This window comes from Amblyomma americanum, chromosome 8, assembly GCF_052857255.1.
Source record: "Amblyomma americanum isolate KBUSLIRL-KWMA chromosome 8, ASM5285725v1, whole genome shotgun sequence".
Classification (NCBI taxonomy): domain Eukaryota; kingdom Metazoa; phylum Arthropoda; class Arachnida; order Ixodida; family Ixodidae; genus Amblyomma; species Amblyomma americanum.
In genome coordinates, this window is record NC_135504.1 from 22,689,072 (window position 1) to 22,716,697 (window position 27,626).

General features: G+C 47.1%; 1 protein-coding gene across 2 annotated transcripts in view; it reads left to right on the top strand.

The window, feature by feature from the left end:
- LOC144101099 (uncharacterized) overlaps positions 1-27,626 on the top strand; it is a 147,818-nt gene that overhangs the window by 63,376 nt on the left and 56,816 nt on the right. For both annotated transcript variants that reach the window (XM_077634114.1, XM_077634113.1), the window contains exon 2: positions 17,992-18,321. In XM_077634114.1, the coding sequence (XP_077490240.1) occupies positions 17,992-18,321 (330 nt within the window). The remainder of the gene's footprint in view (positions 1-17,991; positions 18,322-27,626) is intronic.

Genomic DNA, 27,626 nt, shown 5'->3' on the forward strand with positions numbered 1-27,626 from the left:
CTTGCTTCGTATTTGTTCATCGCCCAACACCCACGTGTCAAGCATTGAAATATGAGCAGTGGTTTAAGCAGCGGTATACAATCACCGCCGTACCGCGTGCCACTTTTGCATAAACGTGCCAGTTCTCTCTTGAACGTACCAGAATAGTGACAGCACGAGAGAGGAATCACTGACAGAAAAAAAGGAAAAATGATAAAGAAATGATATGACACAGACAGCATCGAACTTGTCAAATCGAACGTTCACTTGAACTGCGTGAAATAGCGGCAATGCATGACCGGGTCCGCTAAGCGCAGCCCAAAATAACTTCGGCTCATGTAGCGACAAGAAACCACAGGATAGCACGAGATACCCGCTGTGTTTTTTTTTTTTTTAAGGGGCGGCATGCACTGGGGCAATATTCCAAACATAGGTATACAAGATTTGCCGTCTCTTCCGATACCCCTGTGCGTAGCTGTCAAACTGCCTCGAATTCGTGCGTCGTACGCATAGCCGTTGCCCATTTGAAGTGTGCTTCGATTCTTACATGCAACCTATTTTTTAATCGTATATACTATCATTGCGCAGCTCAGTTGATATGAAAATTGTCGGATTTTGCTTTTTCTATAGTTTGCGCCAGTTTTCTACGGTTGGCTATGCTCAGCTTTAGGTTAGGAAGGGATAACTTTTACTCCGCGTTGCTTTGAGAACACGACAGGACATTTCTGACGCAACCCCGGGTGGTCGAAATTATTCCGTAGCCCTCCATTACGGTGTCTCTTTCCCTGTTCTTTCTTTCAATCTCTCCTTCCTCTCTTCTACCACGCCGCGATTGAGGTGTCCACCGATATGTGAGACAGTTATTGCGTCTCCCCTTTCGACGAAACCCTTTTTTTGTTCACGTTTTTTGACCTCTGACGTAAACAATTTTTTGGTCTGGTACGAAACTGCGCCGCCAAGCTAACTAATGTTTCCGCTAATCCTTTGTGCAATCCCCCTGCCTGGAGTCTTTAAATTTAATAATAAATAAATTAACATTAGGGTGAACATAGCACGCCGATTTTCAGCACAACAAGCGAAGTGGGTGGACCGAGAAATTAATTTTCAGTAGCTGACAAAATAATGTGTAATACATCTCAAGCTTCATGTGGTCTCAATTACTACGGTGCCTGTGTCACCTCACCGTGCCGACCCAAGGTTGTAGTTAGGAACTATTCTTTGCGTTATTCATGTTTTTGCTTCACACTCCTTGGTAAGCCCCACCTTCTATATTAAAGTGGCGAATGGCGTCGCTTGTTTAACTGCAAGTTATGACGTCATAAGTCGCTACTAATAGTAGAAGGGAAAAAACAGTCTGGAAAAGAACTGTTACGAAATACAGCCCCGGTACTTCAAAGCATATATCTTCTTATCATTACTCTTGTTAGCCGTGACAAGACTATCGATAAGACATTAATACTATTATTAGCCGCGATAAGAAGACTTGTATACTATATGATATTGGGATGATGGAGCTGGAAGCCATGTCACAGCTGTGGTACCGTGCAGATGAAGAGCTGAAGAATGTATTGCCACCTTAAAGATAAGGCTGAAAAAATTGTCACAGAAGACGCCATAAGTCAGCCAGCCATGTTGCTTCCTTCTGCACAAGACAGAGCAGAAATGGTACGGACAGGAAATCAAGCTGAAGGTTCCTTACTGGTTCCCCCTATATGCAAAAGCAAACAAGGCGTGACGCAGCCGTAACTCTTTACAGGAGCCCGTTTCGTGAGCTTTCGCTATCAGATCTCTCAGTGTGTATTTTTCAATGCACGAACGAACTATAGACACGGATATTGCACCAATCGACCTGCCGGATATAGCGTATACCAGTGCCGTACGGGACGGGACTTTTAAGCGTCGCCCGCAGTGTGGGAGGAAAGTTTGCTCAAGCAGCGACAGCGCGAAATGTATCCGCACAAGTCACTGGAAAAGGTTACTCCACAGCGACGCAGGAAGCCCAATGCGGCTGAGCATTAATCTATGTCACGGGTGGCCCGGATAGCCGCGGCTATCCTGGTTTGCCCGCCCCGTCTTCCCCGTAAAAGACGGCGGCGATATTTCTTCTTTCCCGCAGACAGTCCCATTTGCTGAACGTCACACCAGGAAGAAAAGAAGAAGAAGGAAAAGAAAAAAGAAAAGAGGCGGCAGAAAGAACATATCTGAAAAGTCAGCCGCCATTATATCCACGAGCTTGCTCTAGCAGGTGGACCTTTTCGACCTTCGTGGACGTGAATGGGCAGTTCAACGGAGGTCGTCTGCTTTCCTCTTTGACGGAGTCTGTAAACCCAAACGAACTCTGACGGTCGCGCAGATGGATCGGCAACCGCCTAAACACGAGAGTCGCAGACGACGCTTGCGGACGGCGCAGACGACAACGCGCGCTTGTCGCGTTTCTGATGTGTCGTCTGCTTGATGCATACCGGCTCCGTCTGCGAACTGGCGACGCCACATCGCAGCCCCAAGCACGCAGAAACGATGCGACCGAAGAAGATCTTACGTGCGGCGCTAACACGCGATTTCTCTCTGCCTCAGGCGGCAGCAGGTCAGGTGCGCAGAAAAAAGGGAAGCCTAATTTGCGCCGACGGCCGAGAAGCGAACCCAAACGCCGAATTGCGTAGCAGACGACCTGCCCGCGGGAACGCCGATATAACTAGCAGAAGAAGGCAAAAAGAAGCAACAGAAGAAAAACGGTGCAGGCGACGTCGGCCCTTACGAGATCTGGTTTTTCGGCTAAGTCTCACCCTCGCCGAAGTCTCATATCGACCGTTACTCACGCCACCTCCTCTCGTCGGCAGGCTCACCCCGCCTGACGAGATGTTTCTCTCAATGACCGTCTTCTTGCGTGTGCTGTGTTGTTTGGCGGCGCGGACTCCTTCGGCAAGCAAGTTGCGAGGCGATGACGAGGAGGGGGAGCTGCGAGGAAGATGGGGAAGGGAAATGAGGAGGAGGTGGGTTACACTCCCCCCCCCCCCCCCCCAACCACGCCGCTGGCTTTGTTTATATTTTTATCCCGCGACCGAACGCGTCGGAGAGCTTCTTAAGAGGGCTTTCACCTGTTGCCGGCGCGCACGCCAAGGCATGCTTTGTCCCCGATTCGAACTCGGCTGGGCTTTTCGTACGAGGAACCGAGGCACCCTTTTCTTGTCCAGTGCGCGCGTGGCGTGGCCCTCGAAGAAACAAACACAACGAAAGACAGGTTGCAAAGGGGCGAAGGGGAAATACCACTCCGATGCGGGCGAGCAGCAACCGCCTCTCGCCCAGCCCCTCGCATCGAAGCGGCCAGCCGAGCTTTCACTTTTATAACGGGAACTGAGATTTTCGGTGGGCTCGCGAGAACAGTCGTCTGCTCCGCGCTGTGCAGTCTGCCCTTATCGTCACGTCCCGGGCATCGTGGTCGGAGTTTTCTGTGAACGGCTTGTCTCAACTCTGTCGAGGCCTACCACGTGTCGTATGCGCTGGACGGCCCTGCCGAAAGTGTGCAGGATAATTTCGAGTTATCCTGGCAACACTGAGCTGCCCGCACGGCTTCGAAAACGGCTTCGTCTGCGTCTCGCGCTGATCACCATCACTCCATCAGTTTCGTCTTTGGTGTGACCGTACAAGTCAACTGTGGCTGGAGAACCGTCTGCATCGCCTGGTGAGATCCTTCAACTATTACCGAACCGAAGGTGGAATTGACTTCTTGCTAGGGGTGATGACGATGATGATGAGGGTGATGATTATTGCAGTAGTGATGTCGGTGTCGGCAAAAATAACTAGTCTTTAAAAAGGTTTCTTTTTGAAAGTTTGACGCATTTTATGATTTATATTTCAAGCTGACACCTATACACCGTGATTACTACCAGAAAAGAAATTTGCCACTGATGACAGCGTCGATTTTTGAGCGCGTCGCGCACAACGTGGCTAAGCCTAAGCCGTTAGCACGCAATTTAAAGTCTGCAATGGAGCATCACCCGCCGCGGTGGCTCAGTGGTTAGGGCGCTCGACTACTGATCCGGAGTTCCCGGGTTCGAACCGGACCGCGGCGGCTGCGTTTTTATGGAGGAAAAACGCTAACGCGCCCGTGTGCTGTGCGATGTCAGTGCGCGTTAAAGATCCCCAGGTGGTCAAAATTATTCCGGAGCCCTCCACTACGGCACGTCGTCTTCCTTTCTTCTTTCAGTCCCTCCTTTATTCCTTCCCTTACGACGCGGTTCAGGTGTCCAACGATATATGAGATAGATACTGCGCCATTTCCTTTCCCCAAAAACCAATTATTCTTAATTATGGAGCATCGGTAAATGTTGCTCCTGTCGACTCCAGCAATAAATGGCACATTGTTTTTGGTGGCGTTCATTGAAAAAGCTAAGCCTAACTGCGGCTTGAGGTGATGCCCTGCTCTTCCCTTCAGACTTCGTGCCACATGCTACCTCCAAAAATCCATTTGCCTAATGTTCCGTTCTATGACAAGGAACACTTTTTTAGTCATAAGAAGGTTAACCGTTTCATTCGTACATTTTGTCTCAAGGTTATTAGTGGACGCAGGAGTGATACTTGCTCCCCCGCCGTATGTACAGAAGACACTCTAGACATCGCTTAAGCAAAATCATCCCAGACGGTTATCCTATAAAATCGAATGGGAGAGTCTAAGAATAGCCTTCCCATTAAAGCCACGGGCCGAGTTATTTCAAGGTTGCGAGGAAAGACTACAGCATGCACTGAGGGAATCGATTCGTTCTTGTCGCTGACTTGCCGCGCCGTCTGGGCAGCCATGCTTTCCGCGAGCGAAAAGACACGCTTCAATTTGTGAGCGAATTCCATCAACGTGCCGATCCCCCGCGCATTCTATATAGCAAAGGCGGCCGTCTCGTAAGGCGGGTAACCATTGTACGGATGCGCGCTTTCTAAAACGAGCGCGCGGACACAGCCGAGGATCTCAAACTGAGCGCGGCCATCTATATGGCAGCAGACAAGTGGCCATTAAAACGTCTGGCTTGTTATGCACACTTGTGAGAATTAAACGCAGCTCTGTAATAAACGGCACAGAAAAACATTCTGGGTACTTCGCCAGGCAACGCATGAAGACGTAGTCGGTGCATGAAGGCAGTTTCGAAGAAGGGGAAGCTGTTGTGAAGAAGCAAAAATGAATGCATTAAGCTGAGTCTGTGAGAATAACGCAGTCCCAAGGCGTCGCATATGAGAAGAATAAAAATTCGTTTCGGCTTCTTGGAAGCGCTACTTTTCGTTGCGCTAAATTTAGAGATGAGCAGAGTAGCTATCGTGTTTGCTTTCCGCGATAGAATAATATGCTTTATCATTTTTTTGCGTTTTATTCTTTCTGCTGTGTTCATACTGGTTCATACTGTGTCCATACGTTCATACTGGTAGCAACAGACGTTGGCTGTAACTCGGGTGGAAACAGATCCCGGTGCGCACGTGGTTATTGATTCCGATGTCTCCTTCGCAAATGCAGGTTAACGTATAGATTAGGTCGCCTACCTTTTTTGTGCCTTATTTATGCAGCTTCTATAGTCTCCTATACAAAGCTGTGTTTATTTGTATTAGGGAACGTAGTGTGTGTGCACTGTGCTTCCATTTTGTCACTATTGAGTATCACTGTTATCCTTGTGATCCGTCATGCAAACACTGTGGCGAAGTCAGCAGCAGTCGCTGCTTACATTTTTGGTTCACTCACGTAATCTCTCTAACAGCCTGAATGGCACGACAGCACAGTAAGAAAAAAGTCTCCAGTGTTTAGTACAGCCCCGTGTTTTCCTTTGTGTTGTTGTGCACTTCTGGTTGTTAGAGCGATTATGAGAACTAACAGATTTGTAGCTGGGATGTAACTAAATACGCGGTCTGTATGCCTTACTTAATTGTTCTTGCCTCCGAAATAAGAAAATATGTTTTTGTTTGGGGCTTGCATGTGCAGCGCTTACGCTTTCCTGATTCGATCTCTTTCTAGTCAACTCAAAACTCGTTCTCTTGCTTCGAAAGGGAAATAAAGAACCAATTGGAGTGTACCTGTACCGGCTTGTGATGCGTATACGGGCTGAGTCGTAATACTTACTAATGGTAAATGTATATGGGACACAGTAGCCGGAAATGTTAAGGCAGCGCAGAATGTGGTTGTCAGTTATAGACATAAGTACACCCGAGTATACAAAGTAAATGCCGGAGAAGTGCACAAAAAGAAGCGTGATTAAAGAATTAAGTTGGGCTAGTTGGTGCTTTTGATCCACAGAATGCGACATATTACTAGCGTTAAAATACAAAGGACAAAGAGCAGAAACACACAAAGCAGACGCTAGACTTCAACTCATTGTTGACCAAAAAGAAGCTATCAGTACAAAACACACGGAACATTAGGTATGTATTGGGAAACCGTGTCTCCATTAGATGATCGCAGACGTTTATGCTGTATTAAAAAATGGTAACGAAGTTGCCGGCAGTTGATCGAATTAGCTATGAGCGAATGGAAAAAATCGGATGTTGTGTAACTTACAGAAAATATTAAAGATTCGTGTTCATTCACGGCAACAAAATCTGAACTAATGCTGACAGAGAGTAAAAATGACTCATTTGACGCACAAGTTTTCCAACGAATAAAAAGTTTATAGATATCGATCACTTTGTTATCGCATATGTATGACAGGTCATTCACTTCTGCTGCCACCGCGCTTAGTGATAAGATTGTGCATAGCACCCAATCGCGTTTGCCAAGAATCAAATTATATTGAGAACTGATAAAGCTTTTTGTGGTCAACTTAATCGAATTTAAAAGCCCGCAAAACTCAGGCCGCATGCTGCAATGAAGGAACTTAATGTGCCAGGGCACATGCAATCATAGAGGAGGCTTAGCTATACATTTTTCCACGGGCAAGAAGTTTGGAAAGTTGCCTGAGCTCGCTATTGGGTTAGTTAAAGAGTGAGGACAGCGATATTGTGTACTAACATAATTTTGGTGACGTGTCCAATGGAGATAAGAATCCATCTTTTCTGTCTGTTCTGATCTCTTCGCAAGCTAAAGTTACAGCGCACGACTGCAGTGCAGGGAACCGAGGCCTTTTTTCAGGTAGACATGGTCACAGGCACAGTAAAAGAAAGATCAGAGCATGCACGAACACGGGTAAAAAGCAGCGACCACAGCACCTGCCAAGAACAAATTTAAGAACAAGAGTACGGCGTAAATATAGCCGTAAAGATATGTACATCCTCAGTCCCGGTTCCTTTTTTCTTAATGTTCTTTAAGGACCATTTCCATTCCTGGACAGGCCTTCTGCTCTTGACGACAAGTGTCGCCCTCTCCAGGCGGTGGCCCGCAGCGATTAGTAGTTTCTATTCATTTCTCTCCTTTCAACATCTCGTTCTGTCGTGCCTGGCCTTCTCTGCTCTCCGGGGCAGCGCTCACAAGAATTACCGGCCTTGGCCGTCATTGAGGTCACCCCGCCGCAGACAGTTCCAAAGCCGGCCGAGCTGCAGTCGGCAGGAGGGCTTACTGCCGTCCCTCGTGGGAACGTTTAAAGTGGCACGGCCTGTGTCAGGAAGGAAGGCGGGAGTTTTCTCAGCTGCCCTGGCTCTTTGGCGTTGAGCGAAGAGAAAATTCCCGTACAAAATTTTCTCTGGACAGTCTATAGACTGTCCATTGACCTCTGCCTATAAAATCTATAGACTCTGTATATATAAATCCTAGAGAATGGTCTATAGGCAATACAAATCCTAAGGACAGTCTGTAGACAACCTATATAATTATGGCCATACACTTTTAGTACACTTTTATCTATAGACAGTCTATAGAATATGAACAGACAAAAAGAAGGAAGACATCGACTTCTGCCTATAAAGTCTATAGACTATCTATAGATAAATCCTAGAGAACGGTCTATAGGCAATACAAATCGTACAGACAGTCTGTAGACAATCTATATATTGATGGCCATACACTTTTAGTACACTTTTATCTATAGACAGTCTATAGAATATGAACAGACAAAAAGAAGGAAGGCAATATAGTCTATAAAAAGTCTACAGACTGTCTATAGGCCATTTTTGTAAGGGTTCGGCGCTTTGTACTCGACAAATTGTGGCATCCAAGTGGTATACGTCTTCAATTATTATTGATTTACCAACGTTTCCAACATTACATTGGAGGTGTGGGCTAACAAATACATCAAAGAACTGAAGCGCATGGGAAAACAAAAGTAAGCAAATAGAGAATTCAGAAAGTGCATCAAGGGTTAAGCTTTCAAACAAAAACATACAAAGGGTGTAACGAAATTGTTGTAAACGGTTTCTTAACCAGTATACGTTATCTGCTAGTGAAGAGAAGACGTTTTGCACCATTCACCTTTGCAGTTGGATTCACGCAGTCCAGGCACATAATCCACGCGCCTGAATCTGTAATGGGGAAGAAAAATACGCTTCTCGCGTTTAATTCGACTCCTGTCATAATAATATGAAACAAATAGAACTGTAGTGATATTGTTTTCCCTCCAGAGACTCCCCTAGCAGTGTTTGTTTTGCATTAGTTGTAGCAACTTCTCCGTCGTATAAGCAAGATTCTCCTGCGCACCTTGTATATGACCATTGATACCTTGTACAAGATGTCGTCGGTGCCACGAGAGAGGCGGACTCTTGAATGAATAACGTAGGTCATAACCGGCGTTTGAAAATCTCTGGCATGCTACTCTGAGTTGGGAAGGGGTTTAGGCAAGCAACGCCGGTAAACGAAGGGCACAGAAAAAGTTAATAAAATACGTAAAGGAAAAATAGAATAAAATGTCATGGAATGGGGAGAATATACATGAAAGGGAAATGCTAGACAGTTTTGAAGGTAGTGAAGAAGTCTAGTGCGCTGCAGATGGGAAGACAAAAAGTTCAATGCATGGTGAATAGACAGCAAGAGGGTTTCTATGTTTGTCAATGTCCAATGTCTTCCCTATATATAGGCGGATGTGAGGTGCCATGTACACACGGAGGCCTTGAATGCGCTTCATGGATTCTGTGACACAACAAAAAATTGCAGGTTTTACCAGTCATTAGTAATGTGCCCTAGAAAGATACCCTCCACGTTGCAATGGCAGTGTCAATGTAAAAAAAAATTCAACAAGGACAGCGTGACGTCACGAGCAAGTTACAGTTCTAATTCTTGTCTTCCTTTGCTCCTTTTCAACCATAGGCTTCTGGGTAGTTTCCAGCTGTTATAACCGGGTTTAGTTCTGAGTTTTTCAAACGGATTATTTACTTGGGCATGAAACTAATAAAATAACTAATTACTTGCTATTATTGTTTACTTCGGCTTATTTCGAACCGTGTCTTCCAGATAGGTATAGTAAGAGGTGCTCTGATAACTTCTGCCCTTACAGTTTTAGCTCCCTAAATTGACGAAACACCACGCGAAACAGCTGCGTCACACTGTAAAGATCACATTCTCACCGATTCTAATTCTCTTGATTGCGTAATTGCATAGACTGAGCCGAAAATTTGTAAGCGTATAATTCAGAACAGGGGCGTACTAAGAATTGCACGGAGGGAAATACTGATAGAATTGAAATAATTTTGGTTGCTTTAACTGGAATTCCGAAGACTCGCAGTATTTTTAGCTTACTCTGCACAACGTTCGCACACTGCGTTCAGCTAAGCATTTCCAGGGCCTCATTTACGAAGCACCATACGGAGACTTGAATTGGTCGAGCGCCTTCGATCAGGCTCATATTTCAATAACTCTTTTGATTGCCAAGTTTACTTGAGTTTTGCTATGATGCCATTGAACGCAGAAACACTTGCACGGTGTCATTGCTCTTCTGTATCCTTCCTCCCATGCTATGTAAACAATACAATTACGTTCATCCGACTAGCGCAAGCGGCTAATACAGTGCAACCGCTGCATGGGATTTTTATACTTGTTTTGCAGTGCATTCGCATGGAACCTATACATGTAAATGCAGTTTTCCTTTGTTTTTCGTTTAGTATCTGGTGAGGCGGGTTTAGCGTCCTTTTCTGTCCATAAATTTCGCCGATGGTAGTTGTTTTTTAAAATGGGGGTTTGTTCGGTTCATGCTGCTTACTGCGCGGAAAAAGGCTCATTAGCAGTTTTCATTCTTCGGCTAATACTGCAGCAGGGATAAAGGCCGACTACCAGGACCAGACAAAAAGACTAGGACCAAGCTGCGCTGACAACTGATATTTTAATCGAAAGTGACCAGCTTTTACAAGAAACAATTAAAAATCATCAGCGTCCTATTTTGTTTTCCTTCCACCGACTTTTAGTTCCTACTTTGTAGCCCTTTTTAGTTCTCCAACGTTTTACTTCTAAGCAAAGCAGCATTGGGGGATAGTTGGTTGTACATATTGTCCTGTGTACTTCGTTTTGTTTAATCGTCGCTTTCTGAGTGCAGCGCGTTTTTTTTTTTTTCATTTTTACTTCTTCGCCTTTAAGACACAGCAGTTTAGAACACTGGACCACAGCACGCGGAGTCCTGTATTACTCCGCTGGCCAATCACAACAGTAAAGAAAACCAGCTTTCTAATGTTCGACTTTATTAAGCAAGGCAGGTATCAATTAAAATACTAGAGGTTATAATTTTTTTCCTTCTGATTACCTTCTTAATGTTTAGGTAACTTTTTGTTGTGAAGGAATTCCGTGAGAGTCGTTCGGTCATGAGCATGAATGGGCCTCACGAAGTTTTATCAGAGCGGTTTCCAAGACTTTCCGTTTACTCAACGCGTGGCTTTCGTTGAACTGCGTGTACGGATGTATACGGATGATGACCGAGCGTTCATTACCTGTACCTATTTATTCGCAGCCTGATCTATGGCTCTCGCTATCAGGGTTTTGAAGTGCGTCGAACAGATGTGCAGTCAGCATTCAGTGAGAGCGCTCTTTGGTAAGCTACATGTGTTGAATTTAGCTGTGAAGGCATGACTGCTGGCTGATGAGGCACATGTGTCGTAGTCTGTGCGTCGACTGCCGCTCTTGTAGCAGATTTGATAACATCGATCACTTTTATTTTCAGTCCCGCTACTGTTCTTAGACGTTCCCTGAGGGACTGTAAAAAGGACATGGACATTACACAGTACAGCATTCCATTTCTGCCATTAGGGAAGAAAACTCCTGAGACTTCTTTACTGTTAATGTTTCTGGCAGAGTCGCGTGGTAGATCGTCATGCGGAACTGCCGCATTCCACTAAATCTCTTTCTCCGAGGCGAGCTTGTGTTTGTGCCTAGCGTCTACCTAAGGCACCTCGAACGTTCGAGACTGACTTGGCACACCGGGAATTTTGCATCCAGAGACGGACTGGAGGCGAGACTGGCGAGACTGGTGGCGAGACTAGATGCGAAAGGTTAGAGAGCCTTGTACTGTGCGATGTCAGTGCACGTTAAAGAATCCCAGGTGGTCGAAATTATTCCGGAGCCCTTCACTATACGGCGTCCCTCATAGCCCGAGTCGCTTTGGGACGCTGAACCCTCATAAACCAAACCAGTCCCGTAAAGCGGGGAAATGTCGGCTGTGGCATCAAAGTGTCATCAAAGAAAAAAAAAGAACTTACTCAGTTTTTACTCCCATACAGGCATATTTCTGTTTACAGTATGACAACCATATTGGTTTCAACTCGTCTGAAGTTGAAACCAACTCGTCTGAAGTTGAAAGTGTCGTGTGCACGATTAATCTATCGTTAAACAGCATACAGTCGCGGTTGACCAGCCAACCGTACTGACACTGAGGACAGCTCCTTCGAAATATTGTTCTCAGTAACAATTTAGTGTCTTGATCTCTTTTGTTATGTGGACACAAATACGCTTACAAACTCTCCGTTCTCGGCGGGAGTGGGCTCTTTCCGGTTAGAAATGCTGTAGTCGCTACCGATACAAGCCAACCTCAATTAGTTTAAAATTCGTTTACTTTATAAAAGTGTGCTGAAGGACAGCTTACTCTCTTTTAACTCCTTTCCGTTTAAAGTGTGCCTCTGGAGAATATGAATACGGAACCTCGTGCGAGAGGAGGATTAGTTTTCCGGGATGTTGGTAGCGCATTCACCCTGCTCCCATGCCGGACAAGTTGAAACAGTAGACAAACTTCCTCCTCTTTAAAGCTTATTGTTTTTGAAAGCGGTGTTTCGGAGATTACGTTGGGGAAGAAATGTTCTGCAGGAGTCTACAAAGTGTGAAGAAGGCGGCAAGTCAATCGCTTCGTCTCTGAACAGGACAAACTATAGCATTCAGGCTTACCTTGCGTGGAGACGCAGAGCAAGCCCTTATAAAAATCGTCTATAGACAGTCTATAGACTTCCTATGAACTCTCTTGCCTTCCTATAGATACTTCTTTTTGTCTACTCATAGTCTATAGACAAAAGTCTACTAAAACTGTATGGCCATAAGTCTATAGATTGTCATAGACAGTCTATAGGGTTTGGTCAAATGTTTTTAGGGGAATCCCCCAGGGTGGAGTAAATTTGTAATAAGGGAGTAATTGCTCATTGGCATCCACCCGAACGCAGCCATACGGCCACAGAGGAAAGCTAGTCTATAGGATTTGTATTGCCTACAGACTGTTGTCTAGGGTTTGTCTATAGTCTATAACGTTATAGACGGAAGTCTATGGACATTCTATACACTAACGAAATTTTTGTAAGGGTAACTCGCCAAAATGTGAAAGCACCAAAACAGGAAGAATGGAAGCTCCGTCCCATGCACAGTACAAGATGCCTCTTAAAAAAAATTAAACCGATGCTTTGAAAACTGAGATATTGAAAACTGCGAAATCTAAGAAACTGAGAAACGCTGAAAAACCCTGCGCTGAGAAAACCTCGAAAAAAGGTTGATACTGTTATTAGGGCCCACATGGTGTAAACCATATATAGTAGGCCTTCTGCTTTTTAAGCATTTCTTCTGTCACCTCGTTGACGATCCTGTATATAGTAATGGCAATATAGCAAGATAACAAGAAGAGGTTCTCACTAAAGAGCTGCCCTTGATTTGGGATAGGAAGAGTTGCGCCTAATGATCCGAACAATACTCCTCCGGGAAATGCCACAGTATAACCACCACCAGAAGTTTATACGACGTGACTGAGACGAAGAAACTTCTGCGTATTTTTGCAACCAGGCGGCATCATTTGACGTTTTCTGGTGATTTCTGTAATGGCAGCACAGTAATAAGGCGACGAAATAATGTTCTTTTCGCTAATGTTGAGTTCTGTAGACTTATGACGGGGATGATGCATGTCTAGCTTTTAGCGTGCCCCCCCGGTGTTCTGGGCTTCATTAAGATTGATACTTCGATTACGGACTGAACTAGTGCTGACGCCTTTCCTTGATTACAGGAATTCTCTTCTAAATTGTGAATATTTCAGCTGATGCCTATAGTGGTTGAGCATCCGCCTAGCAAACGGGAGGTGCGGGGTTCGATCCTCAGTGCCGCCGGGTACCCACCGGTGATACATTGGGTACAAGCTTTCTCCTGGCCTGGTGCTTGACTTATATGGGGTGAAATGATTGGGAAAAGGGTCTTTGACCCCACCTAGGGTAGTTGAAAATAGCTTGTGCCATGGTGCTCTTTGGCCACAGATGCCCTTGCGCCATGAGAATCCATAATCATCATCAGCTGATGCCTATTCGCACGCCTAAAGACAAGTCGGCGTTAAGATTGCGCTGGAAGCACTATCAGTGCATTTTTGCTGAATACACGACTTGAACCCCATGTTCCGCTTTGCGAACTCACTTCCGGCTGCTTCCACACTCAGACCCTGAACGAAACTGCAATATGAAGACCTCAGACAGCGTCAACCAGGAAAATAACAATAATTGGTTTTTTGGGGAAAGGAAATGGCGCAGTATCTGTCTCATATATCGTTGGACACCTGAACCGCGCCGTAAGGGAAGGGATGAAGGAGGGAGTTAAAGAAGAGGTGCCGTAGTGGAGGGCTCCGGAATAATTTCGACCACCTGGGGATCTTTAACGTGCACTGACATCGCACAGCACACGGGCGCCTTAGCGTTTTTCCTCCATAAAAACGCAGTCGCCGCGGTCGGGTTCGAACCCGGGAACCAGCCCACCAGGAAACCGCCAGGCGTGTTATTATGTATATCCGACCCTTACAACACTGCCCCTTACAATTCCGTCCGACCTCTTAGATCCTTGAATCGCCGCAACACCACGGTTAGTATCATAACGAGAGAACGTTTCGCTCACGCATAGAACAGCAGCGATCTGAGTGCTGAGCAGTCATTGCGCCAAAAAAATGGCACTGGCTTAACTTGGCTAACCCTGCAATTCAGCGAAAAGCGAGAACACTTGCTAAACGTCTCAGGCTCGTCCATGGCAGCTCCGCTACACGCTCGCGACGGCAGTTCTATATATACCCGCACGACCACGTGGCTATGACGTGGTATCACATGGTCTTACGACACCCCCATCTTATGTCGTCACGTGGCCTCAGATTCACTCCAACGGATGTTCTTAAGGTCAAAGGCTAACTCAAGGTTAGAGGTCAGGGGCAAAGCTTAACTAAATGTCATGGGTCAGCGTCCACCATAACTGTACCGCATATGGTCATACACAGCTAACGTGGTTGGGCTGAAGGTCATCCAAGGTCATTCTCCGGCCTGCGCGACGATTGCTTTGCCTAGCGTCGTGAAGCTTTTCGCTTCAAAAAACACCGGGTCGATTAAGCTGCACCCCATCCGCACACGTGGTCGGCGTATACCGACGTCACAGCACACACCTGCATGCTCTCCTAAGCGCCTCGATTTTCGGTCTATCCGCGTATGCGTTCGTACTGGGCGAAAGCGACTCGCTGCGATGCTCTTCTTCGCGTGCAAACTGGAGGAAAGTGGCGCTTGCTTTCTTCCAGCCTCACCTCGCAGCATTCCTCCAGCGTTTTCGCATATCCCTGTGTACGCATGCGCGTGCGTACACGTGGCACGCGATAACGCCCGCACGCGCTAAGCCTCTTGACGCCACGCGGACATGATGGATAAGGTAGAGACGGAATAGGGGAGGGTGATAGGGAGAGGGAGGTGCAAGCTGCGCCTTTTCTTTTCCTCCTCCTCCTCATCCTCCTCCTCCTCCTCGGCAAGCTTTGCTCTGGAGGAGGCGGATGATGGGAGATTGGTCCTTTACGTGCACATCGTGGTCCGATGCTGCCGCTATAGGTACGCAGACGTGGACCAGGAGGGACAGAAGAAGAGAATGAGCGAAGGAGAAAGAAAAAAAAAAGTGTTTTGTGAGAGGCGCACGCGCAGGCGCGTGCGGGTGCGTTTTGCTCGCGCACACGCGTCCTGTCGTGCGTAAAGGCGAAGGAGTCACGCTAGGGTGGAGGCAGCGTTCGCGGCAGCTTTGGTGGTCGTGCGAGCATCGCGAGCACCTCTTTCCCCCTCCCCCCCCCTCTCTCTCTCTCGTCAAATCTTTCCGCTGCGAAGGCAGCTTTTATTCCTGGCGTCGGAGTTCCTCCTTTGCTCGAGAAAACTGCCGAACTGTGCCCCGGCGAAGGTTCCCTCGTGAGATGCGGATTAAAAGAGATGCATAACGAGGGCCCCCGTGAGCAGTTTCTTTTCCTGCTTGATCCTGCTTGGACCCCGGTAAAATAAAATAAAATAAAAAAGAAATAAAGGCAGCTGGTATTCGATCGGGAGGAGGAGGAGGAGGAAAGGCAGGGAGGTTAACCAGACGAATAGCCGGTTTGCTACCCCGCACTGGGGGGAAGGGGTGAGGGGAGGAAAAGATGAAGGAGAAAAGACAGTTGCAGGAAATTAAAGTCACTATGCAAAGTCACAGCGTTCAGTAAAGTCACAGCCTATCAGGAGGGAATACATATAACGAAAAGGGGAGGCTTCGGTTCCATCCGCCCGTTCTTTCTCCTCGGTATTTTTCTTCGAGCATGGATTACAGAGTTTCTCTTCCCTTGACTTTCTTTATGTGTTTAGTTATTTGGCAAGAAAACTTTCTGGTACTTCTGGGCGCAAGGAGATTGCTTCCGCAGTCAGAGCAATGACCAGCATACCGTAGTCGCTGAAGGTAAAAGAGCGGTTGCAGCGGATCAGTGTGGCGCCTGGGATGAATGTTGAGGCTTAGCTGTGGCACCAACGGCGGTTGGTACGCCTCGACGAAGGCTATTACGGGCGTGTGTATTGAGTATTGCGTGCCATTTAAAGAAGGTCATCACATGTGCGTCACAAACATTTCCTGGTACTTCGTCACAGTGTTCCATATAGGCAACGATGAACATCATATCGTGAACGTGGTGAGGTGATCACGTAACCTTGCCATGTTGGCCACAAAGAAGAGTAAATTATTTCCGCGCAAATCCTTGCTCATGCTCCCGGCTATTTTGTATGTGTGTGTGTGTGTGTGGGGGGGGGGGGTGTAATATGGATGGTCCCATGTATCTGTGAAGCAGAGCGAAATAAACAAATAAAATTAGTCACGCTTGGCGTCGAATCGCAGCAGCGCCGCTCGCAGTGCTAAGTTGTGCCACGGTTTCGTAAACTCTAAAACATGCAATATCAGTTGATAGAAAACAGAGCACGTTTTCAACTTTCACTACTTTAACTTCGCCTCGTTCCAGCTTTGGCTTGAACGCTTGCCGCAGTGGCTTGGACGCAACAAGCTGCTCTTTAGGCATGCCTCTGATGCCCTTGTGACAACTTACATAAAACACATAACCGCGAAGGAATGCAGAATTAGGCGTTGTGAATAAAGCTCGCAGTTAACGTACTCAAAACAGTAAAGCGGGCGAATAAAAGGAAACAAGTTTCACTGAAGGTGCAGTTCGAACACTTCAATTCAGTCCTGTTTCGTACGGCGGGCGACATCTCGTTAGTGCTCAGTCAACGATTACTCCCAGATTAACGCACTGGCTGCAACTGGCTTGCCTCTGCTATGCAGTTCTACATTTTTAAGGTCAGCCTCGCCACAATATCTTTCTAGCATGACCCACAATTCGAGACACACTTGCGACGTTGTATACTAGCCCGCTGATCAGGCTTCCCCTTTAGCACTGGACGACGATACTATGTGTACAGTCGATCCTCGTTGTAACGAAATAATGGATATAACGAAGGAATGGCGATTCCCCTTGGAAACTCGGTCAACACGGGCTGTAACAAAACTACGGTTATAACGAAGTAATCGCCGGGCCTCTTCAGCTTCGTTATAACGAGGTTCAACTGTAGTTGCTTCGAGAGGGTCCAGGGCGGAAGAGAGGGGAAAAGATGATCTTTAGCGACGCCAGTCTGAACAAGCAACGACATGAAAGTCTCAATCTGCTGGCATTTGAACGCAAGAGGCCAGTCAGCGGACAGAGACTCCCCCCCCCCCCCCCCCCCCCCCCCCCCCCCCATCTACGCTTGCATGCAGGAGAGTCGCAAGCAATGAGAAAAACCTTCCGTGCTTTCCGTTCGTCCCTGCGGGCGGAAAAGTAACAGCAATAGTTGCAACACTCAGCCCTCTTCCAACAGTGTGACGGCTCTCTCCGGTGGCCAGAGACAACAGGCCCGGCTCATAAGAAAGCATAGATGGCGCACTGATGGCATTTTTTTGTTATTTTTGTTTCCTCTATTGTTCTAAGGGATATTTTATGAATAGCATCTGTGAAGCATAAACAAGCTTCCTATTCATGATTTATGGCTGTGAAAAATATTTCACGACATCCTACGCATCGTTAGAGAAGGTTGACAAATGATTAGGTGTCATTTTTTTATGGTTAACAAACGATAATTTTCCATGACCACTAGAAGAGCAGGGCAATGCTTTACACCCAGTGGTCAGATGAAGGTGATGTGACTCCTGAATGGCGACGTCATTGAACTTATTCTGACGACGTAGCAACTCCTGCTCCCACACCCACTACACATGTAATACAACAAACACGCGAGAAACATGGGAATAACCTTTCTTACGCACTGTAGAAAGTAAATAGTAACTATAGCTCGAGATGTCTTGTGGAAGACTCTGGATTGACCACCGCGTCCTCCTTGCTTCCCTGTTCGCAGACCGGGCGTTCCTGGGCGGGCGACCGCAGCCCAGCCGGCACCCGTCTCACCACCTGCACCACCACCAGCACTTGACGCCGCACCACCTGGCGCCGGCACACCACGCACACCCGTCGCACCTGTCGCACCACCCGCAGCAGGCGAGCTGCTCGTCTAGCGGGGCCTCCGGCTCGAGCAGTGTGCACAGCGCCGCCTACCGACCGCAGGCGCCCCTGGTGAAGGGCTCCGCCGGAGCCGGAAGCACCGCGGCTTGCGCTCGGGCGCGAAGGCGGAGGATGAAGTGCCTCATCTCCCTGGGACTTATACTGCCCGCGCTCGCCGGCGTCATCGGTGAGTCTGTATATGCATCACCCAGCTCGGCCAGAAAGGACTAAAAGTGCTTCAATGCTTAAGTGATCGGTGAGCCTATATATGTATCACCCACCGTGGGCGGAAAGGACTAAGAGTGCTTCAGAGGTTCGTTATAGTCCAGTGGGGAGGGGACTCGGCGTCATTGGTGAGCCTATATCATCACTCATCTCCGCTAGGAAGGACTAAGGTTGCTTCAGTGGTTAGTTAGTCCAGTGGGGAGGGGACTACAGGCGTCATCGGTGAGCCTATACATCCATTACCCATCTCGGCCAGAAAAGACTAAGAGTGCTTCAGTGGTCAGTTAAACCAGTGGGGAGGGGACTTCCAGTGTCATCAGTGACCTTATATATCCATTACCCATCTCGGCCAGAAAGGACTAAGAGTGCTTCAGTGGTCAGTTAAACCAGTGGGGAGGGGACTTCCAGTGTCATCAGTAACCTTATATATCCATTACCCATCTCGGCCAGAAAAGACTCTAAGAGTGCTTCAGTGGTCAGTTAAACCAGTGGGGAGGGGACTTCCAGTGTCATCAGTAACCTTATTTATCCATTACCCATCGCGGCCATAAAGGACTAAGAGTGCTTCAGTGGTTAGTCCGGTTGGGAGGAAATAACTGCGCAGCCGCAGCCGTTGGTCCCCCAAAGGGCAACCATTACTCCATCATGGGATTAACTGAAAAGGAACACCGGCCCATGTTAGTTTCCCCATGAACTAAATGTTCCTCGCGAGGGCTAAGTTATGGATTTAGTCTCATTTTACACCCTTTTAGGCTAGGAGTCATAACTTCCCTTCACCAGAGTTTACGCCTGCACCTCGTGGTGGGATGGAGCCTTGCTTTGTCGCCAGTGGCTTGGGGCCACCTTCGCGAAGTTCTCTTCGTACTTGATTGGGTTGGCGGACCCTCCCGGGTGCGCCAATTGAGGACATGTGCGAGGAATGCACCGAGTACCCCTACATAATCTATCTACTCTGCATCCATCGTCGACGGACTGTGCGGATGGCTCTAAGCCCACTGGATACCCGACCATTCGCTGCAGCCCTGGATCCCTGGACCCTGCCACTAGTGAAGTCGCGCGACGGAAGAATTTTCATGTTGATGAGCCGTAGATAGTGATTATAGTCTTTACATAGATACAGCGTTCTTGTAGTGGGTGTCCTTACGCTGAAAATGGCACATGCGAACCATAGAGGACAGGCCAAAACACAGGTGGCGACGTCCTAAAATTCTCAAGATTACCACGTAATAACCCTTTCGCGTGTGAGGTCTAGCCTTTCTCTGCTTTATTCTTTAATTTTGTGCATTTATTCTCTATTGTGCGCAAGGCACGATGAACCGTAACTGAGTATACTTATCATTCCTTTTTTTCATTGAGCTTATGAACGTAGAAAGTACTCGCTGACGTCACAGAGGTTACCATTTTTTTGTTTGTGGAACACAGCGAAAGGCTGCCAGCTGTTAAACGAATTATTGCTTCCTGTTCCGCCCTGCAGTGCTGAAGCTATGCGCTGGAGAACAAAATAATGCCCGTGACTTCACGTGAATACCACCTATATTCGTATATTGACAGCATGCCCACTCTTGTTGGCATCAGCACGGTGCTTGTTGTGGCTTCATAAACAAGAAATGGCGCGAAAAAAAAATAACAGTGGACAGTGAGCGTGTGTCTTTCCCGCTGTCCTGTTTGTTTTCTTTTCACGACATTCCTTACTCGTGAAATGATATGCCGACCGGTCCAAATAGACAGACTTCTCAAGTTTTGGTATGAACTGTTGTGAGTTTACGTGCTGGCATCAGACGAAGCGATGCCATACGCTTATATGCGATGACGCCTATATCCTGTCTTTGAAAAACGTTTCTTCTAGTAAAAGGCAGAAGATTCAACGGCTCCAATCAACCGCTACAACTAGCATGTGCATACAAATGACGTCAGGCAGGTCATCAGTTCATGTTTCGTTCACCAAGTGCACGTTATGACGTAGACAATACCAATTTCTCGCGAGACTTTAGTTCTAAAGGAAGTCGCGTTCCTTCACATGGTGCGTTTCTTCAACCGTGAGGTTGTGGAAGAAATTGACGCCGAAGCTAAAAAAAAAATGCGCTGCGCTTGGTCGCAATACGGCAATGAAAGAACATTCTCGAAGCCTGCTGGAACCGTATATGCAGCCATTTTTTGAGGGCAACAACGCCAGCACTGCCCAAGCGAAGTAGACTGCACAGCTGACATAGAAAAGCTGCGTCACATACTCGAGGTCCATTGGCGGCAGCTGTTTATGCCCGGACGTGCTTGAGAGCTGTTATTGTTTACGTACACTTAGCTCCACAATTAAAGGAAACAGTTTCGCACAAGAGAGAATCCTATGGTCGACTTTGCAATAAAGTTGGAGATGCCTCATGGGTACTACCCCTGATTAGAAAAAAAAAACAAATTCTACATCGACATACATTCGTACTTACTACGTCTGCATGTGATGTGTACTTAGGACAGGTAGTGACCGCAGATCCGAACCACGAGTGTAAAGTAACTAGGTGAATAATAATGGGATAGAGCGCATTTGGCAGGTACTCCCGTATAATGAGCGGCTGCGGAAACCCTATCCCCGCAAACTTCTTAATCTCGTCCACCCACCTAACTTTCTGCCGCCCCCTGCTACGCTTGCCTTCTCTGGGAATACATTCCGTTACCCTCAAAGACCAGCGGTTATCTTGTCTTCACATTACAATTCTGCCCAAGATCATTTCTTCCTCTTGAGTTCGACTAGGATGTCATTAACCCGCGTTTTCCCCTCACCCACTCTGCCCTCTTCCTGTCTGTTAACGTTACATCTACAATTTTCCTTTCCATATATAGCTCACTGCGTTGTCCTTAAGTTGAACCCTTTTTGGTATCCTCCACATTTCTGCCCCATAGGTGAGTACCGGTAAGACACAGCTGCCGCATACTTTTCTCGTGAGGGATATTGGTAACAGTTTTATTAGCGAATTACAAAAAAAAAGAAATACCAAGCATTTTGGCCCCTGCCTGCAATCAGCCTGTTTTAAAGGGGACGCTCCTAACATCCATCCACCCATACTGTGGGACTGCACCGTTGAGAGCGAGCACATGTGGAAGGAGGATAAGTTGTATACTCTGTCCAGGTGCACTTGGAAGGAGAGGAAGATGTAATAGACGACGAAGAAGAATAAGACAACCCCGATAGAACACACGGTCAACAACAGCAACAACAACAACAATAGAACACACGGTCTCCTATTGGAAATCGACGGGAATGCATTTATGTAGCAGCAGTACCCAGCGTATTTCGCCTGTGCATCTGCAAGTTAGACCTACCTACGGACTCTCTTTCCCAATGGTGACCCGGCAAGAACTCTGGACACCAGGCACCACGACCGCCAGCAGGCGAGTCTCTCGAGCGAAGCGAATGACTAGTACGCCAAAAGTGGGGACTCCAGATCGGCAACGACCGCAAGGAGTATATAGCCATAAGTCCCGTCATTTTCCCATCGCTTTGCGGCGAGTTCCCAAGCACCCCCCCCCCCCCCACCCCCCTTCCCGCGTGCCGCGCTGATTCCGAATGCGACGCCGCGGGCGGCGCGGCGAGCCAGTCGTTGACCTTACAACCGAAAGTTGGGCCACTTGTGGCGGATTCGGAATTGAGGAAAACCGCTTGGGTGTACTGTGGCGGGCCCGGCAGTTGCTGCGGTATTCTGCTGCTAAGTGTCGTTTAGCGGGTTCGATTCCAGGCGGCGGTGGCACGCATTTTAATGGGGGCGAAATTTGGAAACGCCCTTGTATGCGCGGAGGTTTCGGGGTCTTCCAAAGGGCACACCGTGCGTCGCCGAAAATTATTCCGGAGCCCTCCATAATGGTGAGCTCCGTATTCAAGCCGGAATTGCGCACTGGTGCGAAACGACAAATTGAAAACAAACACGTGTGATGTGCGATGTCAGTGCACGTTAAAGATCCCCAGGTGGTCGGAATTATTCCGGAGCCCTCCACTAGGGCACCTCTTCTTCCTTTCTTCTTTCACTCCCTCCTTTATCCCTTCCCTTACGGCGCGGTTCAGGTGTCCAACGATATATGAGACAGATACTGCGCAATTTCCTTTCCCCCAAGACCAATTATTATTATTATTATTATTATTATTATTATTATTATTATTGTTATTATTATTATTATAAAAACAAACACGTTGCCTTTTTGCCCTACCGTGCGAAATAACTGCCGTCTGTGCATACTTCTCTCAAATAGGGTGGCGTCGATGAATACACGCGCACGCAAATCTACCATTGCAATGACCTTACGAGGCGTCGATCGTGTCTCAAAAGCAATGACCCCTGTCTCAGTGGCGGCCAGAAGGTCTCGGCCATACCTAAACGGATTATGGTCCTCAAGTGACCAGGTGCACTCAGCCGAAGGTTGTGAATTCGCTCGTGTCCTATAGAAAGGTTCTCTTAACAAGAAAAATGCTTTTTATCCTGAGAGTCTAAAACAGGAACACAAATTGCTGTTCGCCATTTTCTTTTTCAATTTAAATGCGACGTGTCTGTAATCGCACAAATGTGTTTGCGTATTTCCTGCATTCCTGTTTTCGTTTCAAAGCAATGCGTCTGTTAAGTGAGTCGATTTTCGTTGCCGCGTAAACGAAGTTCAGACTCTGTCAAGCCGCTTAAAGTGACAGCTACATCCAATCTATATTCTTAGTAAAAATCTTATCCATGGCTGTTTCTGCAGAGCTATGTTGTTGACCATATTCAAGCAGCAAATTACGCATTTATTGCTGAAAAAGTTTAATTTAAAAGTGGGACATTTTTTTTTCCGCCGCTGTACTTATGACGTCAGGACCGACAGTTCCTCCGTGATCAACGTTTTACAAGTGAATGGAAGTGTAGCCTAGCCTCAAAGATCAGCGATGAAAATGGATGTCACCATAAATATAGCAAAAATTATATTAAAAAAACGATGAGAGGGTGAAGCAACAAGAGCGCACACCTCCTCACTACTGCGCATGTGGTCACGTGACTGTGTGACGTTACAGCGTTCGCGCTGGCTGCTTGTGAAAGACACTCGATAATTCTTCGCGTGAGCTGGGAAGTTGTTGTCACTGATGTCTGTAAGCGAACATTGTGTGACGTCATCAAGCCACGTGGTCACATTCTGATGCGAGATAACCAATCAGAACGCGGTCAGGTTACTTTTTCGAGTACTGACCAAGGCGAGGACGCCAAGGTCCTGAGAAATATAAAAAATATACCTCGGATTTTAAGCATCGCTGCTCGCTCTGTTCGACCATTCTGTGACGTCATTAAGCCATGCGATCGTATCCTGGCGCGAGATGAGCAATTGGAATGCGGTCACGTGATTTTTCGAGCACTGGCAACGGCGATGACGCCAAAGTCGTGAGAAATATACTTCATACAACTCTTGATGTAAAAGAAATACTTAAGAATTTTGTTTTTCTTTCAAATGCAGAGAAACACAAAAGCTTGCAGAACAGGCATCGCTTCCCACAGTTCAACGGAGGACTTCCCCGTACAATCGTTGTCTGAGTTGTGAGAACCACCGCTTGTCTAGCCCCTTTCTTCGAGCTCTTTGTTCTCAAATGCGGATCGTTGACCCCCCTTTCCCGGCCGCGACAGAAGCGGCGGGGAAAACGACGAGACAAACGTCTAGGACGAACGGCGTCACCTTGGCGTCACTTTGGCGTCACCTTGAGGGACGCCGCCGCCGCACCCGGTGACATCACTCATCGGGAGTAAACGAAGCCGACACGCGACGCCTGACGAGGCAACGATGAGCAAAGAAAGAAAGAAAGAAAGAAAGAAAGAAAGAAAGAAAGAAAGAAAGAAAGAAAGAAAGAAAGAAAGAAAGAAAGAGCGAAGGGAGGGGGCGGCGCAGGTCCCGCGCTGCGACCCGTGTCGCCCGCTGGGAGAGTCTCTCCAGGAAAGGAAAGTGTGTCGCCGTTGGCGCCGAGCCGATGGGAGAAAAAGCGGAGAAAACCAGGCCGAATATTTGCATGCCTCGGGGGGGCCCCCCTCGATATGTGGATCGCGTTGCATGAAGATAGCCCACAGGGGCGTTCCCGAATTCATATTTGGGCATCGGACTTCTGGGCCCAACGAGGAGTGGGTAGGGGAAATGAGTAGGTGGTATAGGACTCAAACTCTAAAAAAGGCTCGAGGCTTTTGCAGCTATGCTATACAGTCTGATCTGATATCTAGCTATCAGTGCTAGATAGAGAGGCGAGCTGGTCGGATATTTTCATCATCATCGTCTTCATCATCAGCCTGCCTACGCCCAGTGCAGGGCAAAGACCTCTCTCATGTCTCTTCAGTTAACCCTGTCCTTTGCCAGCTGCGGTCATCGTATGCCCCCCGCAAACTTCTTAATCTCATCAGCCCACCTAACTTTCTGCTGCCCCCTGCTACGCTTGCATTCTCTTGGAATCCACACAGTTACCGTTAAGGATCAGCGGTTATCTATTGTATATATATTCTCGCGGATATTCTCCAGTAAGTCTTATTCCCAACTGTTCTCAATTCATGCCTCCGAATACCTCCTGTAAACAGGCGGTGAATAGCATTGGCGAGATCGTGCCTCCCTACCTGACACCCTTCCTTATTGGAATTTAATTGCTGTCTTTCTGGAGGACGGTGGTAGCTGCGCAGTCGTCACAGATATCTTCCAGTATTTTCGCATATAATGCTCTTCTACAACCTGATTCCGCAATACCAACATGACTGCTGAGGTTTCCACTGAGTCAAATGTTTTCTAGTAAGGTCTGATATCTTAGCTATAGACATCTTATTTGGTCAAGCGTTTAGGGGAATACTGCAAGGGGCAGTAGATTAGTAATAAGGGAGCAATTACCTTCTGACCACACTTTTATCCGCCACACTTTATATCAGCCGAAGACCATTTCATTAAAGAGATTTAGCATAACTCAGTCCGCATTCCGCTTGCGCGGGGAGCTATCTGCGCATGCGCAGATGGATCTTAGGGGAGCGCATCTTCTACTGCGCAGATGGCGCAGACGAAGCTGGGTCTCCGCATAAGTGAATCACGGTTGTCGAGCGCGGGTCACGCAGTGCTAAATTCTGCTGAACGTGGCTTTCAGAAGCTCCATGGAACTCTTGCAAAGTTCACTGTATATTCGGTGTGTGCAGCCCATTCTAAGATGAGTTAGATACCCATGTTTTCTGGCGCTAGACTTCCCCCTATTGAGGCCACCAGAGGTGGAACAAATTAAGAGAGTTTCCGGGTTTGGCCACTCTTCACGTCGCGGCGCCACTGGCTCTGCGGGCTCCCGTAATCGGCAGCCCACTCAGCGACCCCGATTTGACTTGCACGCGCGAACCGGTATTTCCCCTTCTTGTGGAAATTCTCGCTGGAGACGGAATACAAAAAAAAAAACATGCAGGAAACGAGCAGTAGCTCCACAACAGAGACTCTAAATGGAGCAACAGAACTGCCGAGGAAGGCGAATTGTAAGGAAAACAGATGGGTTCCAACTTGGCTGCATAGAATGGAATATTTATCAGAACAGCTCGAATAAAAATGTGCGCCTCGCGAACAATATACTTCTCGTTATTTCTAACTTTGCTGACTGCCAAAGGAAAGCGTGCTACGGGAGCAAAGCCTTCCCTCCAAAACTTACTTTATTTTATTCCCTTTAATCCGTTTTTCTTATATTAATCCCTTCGTTTAGTTACATTATTCGACAGTTGTTTCTTTCGGCTTTAGTTGGAAGACTTCCGCCTCTTTCTGGACGCCATGGCTGTAATTTAGAACCCTAGGAAGTGGTTGCATTCTGTCTCAGTGATGGTAGCTGAATCATGGGCAGCAGTCTTCAGCTAAGAAAACACGTATGTGAATGTCGAGGCCCAAAACGTTTGTTCGGCGCGAATTTAAATGCATGATGTAAGCAAAAAAAAAGCTCTTACGCGCTGGATTATTTAAATGTCAGTTTTGGCAGCGCTGTGAAAATCCCACATATATGGGACGCTTACTGCATGGCAGGATACACCTGAGGTCGGAAGTAATGCTCAGGGACCTCCCGCCCCCTGTCTAGTTTCTTTTTAATTGTTTTTTTTGGGGGGGGGGGAGGAAATTGCGCGGTATCTGCCTCATATATTGTTGGACACCTGAACCGCGCCGTAAGGGAAGGGATAAAGGAGGGAGTGAAAGAAGAAAGGGAGAAAAAGGTGCCGTAGTGGAAGTCTCCGGAATAATTTTGACCACCTGGGGATCTTTAACATGCACTGATATCGCACAGCACACGGGCGCCTTAGCGTTTTTCCTCCATAAAAACGCAGCCGCCGTGGTCGGGTTCGAACTCGGGAACTCCGGATCAGTAGCCGAGCGTCTAGTTCGATGTCTATTTCAAATTTTATTGCCCCTTGCGCTTGTTTAAAACGTAACATTTTTTTATTCATGATATAAAGTCATATGTTCATTGGCGCCTGTCATAGGAAAATCCGTCACTTCCGGTTACGGTTCCAAACTCACGGTAATAATGTAATAACTCTTGGTAATGGTTCGTGGAAACGATGTCTAAAAAGCGCTTCAATTGTATTCTACTATGTCTTGTCACAGGTAATATAAAGGTCATGCGTTAATTTATATGCGCAATGTAGTGCAAGTGAGCTTGTTCTAGAATTTAAGACACAGGTTTCTCATATTTCGGTATTTATTTGCGGAGCTAATAGTCACTGGGCTCATCGTCACTATGCCCATAGTCACTATACCCTCACAGTCACTATACCCTCATAGCCACTCTCCTCATACGCTTAAAGTCAGTAGCTCTAGTCGCTATGATACTTTCCGTGAGCTCGAGCAGAATCGCTGATTCTGGACTGCATCCCATCACAATGGGCTCTCGACCCCACAACCTGAATGAAGGAATGATGAGGCCTGAAAGTTTTTTCATTAATGAGAAGGCAATGGAATGAGTTTTCTTATACCTTACGAATGTAACAAAGGCTACTCCATTTTTAGCAACAGCTCGGAAACTGAGAAAGGGAAAACAATCTTGCATCAATCACCTCATCACCACAACTTTGTATTGTATTTTTCTTACTTCATTTCTGCATAAGTTTCCCTTATCCGCAGTCTGAGGGACAGGGCATTCGAAATATCGCGTTGCTTTATTTTCCTGCTCTTTCGAACTAAGCGTAATGTGTTTACTCATAAATGAACGGTTACTGAAGATGCTTCTCTTGCATTAACAAGCCACTCCTAGCAATCGTTCGTTTTTACCTGAAAGCATTAATACACGAGTGTTTT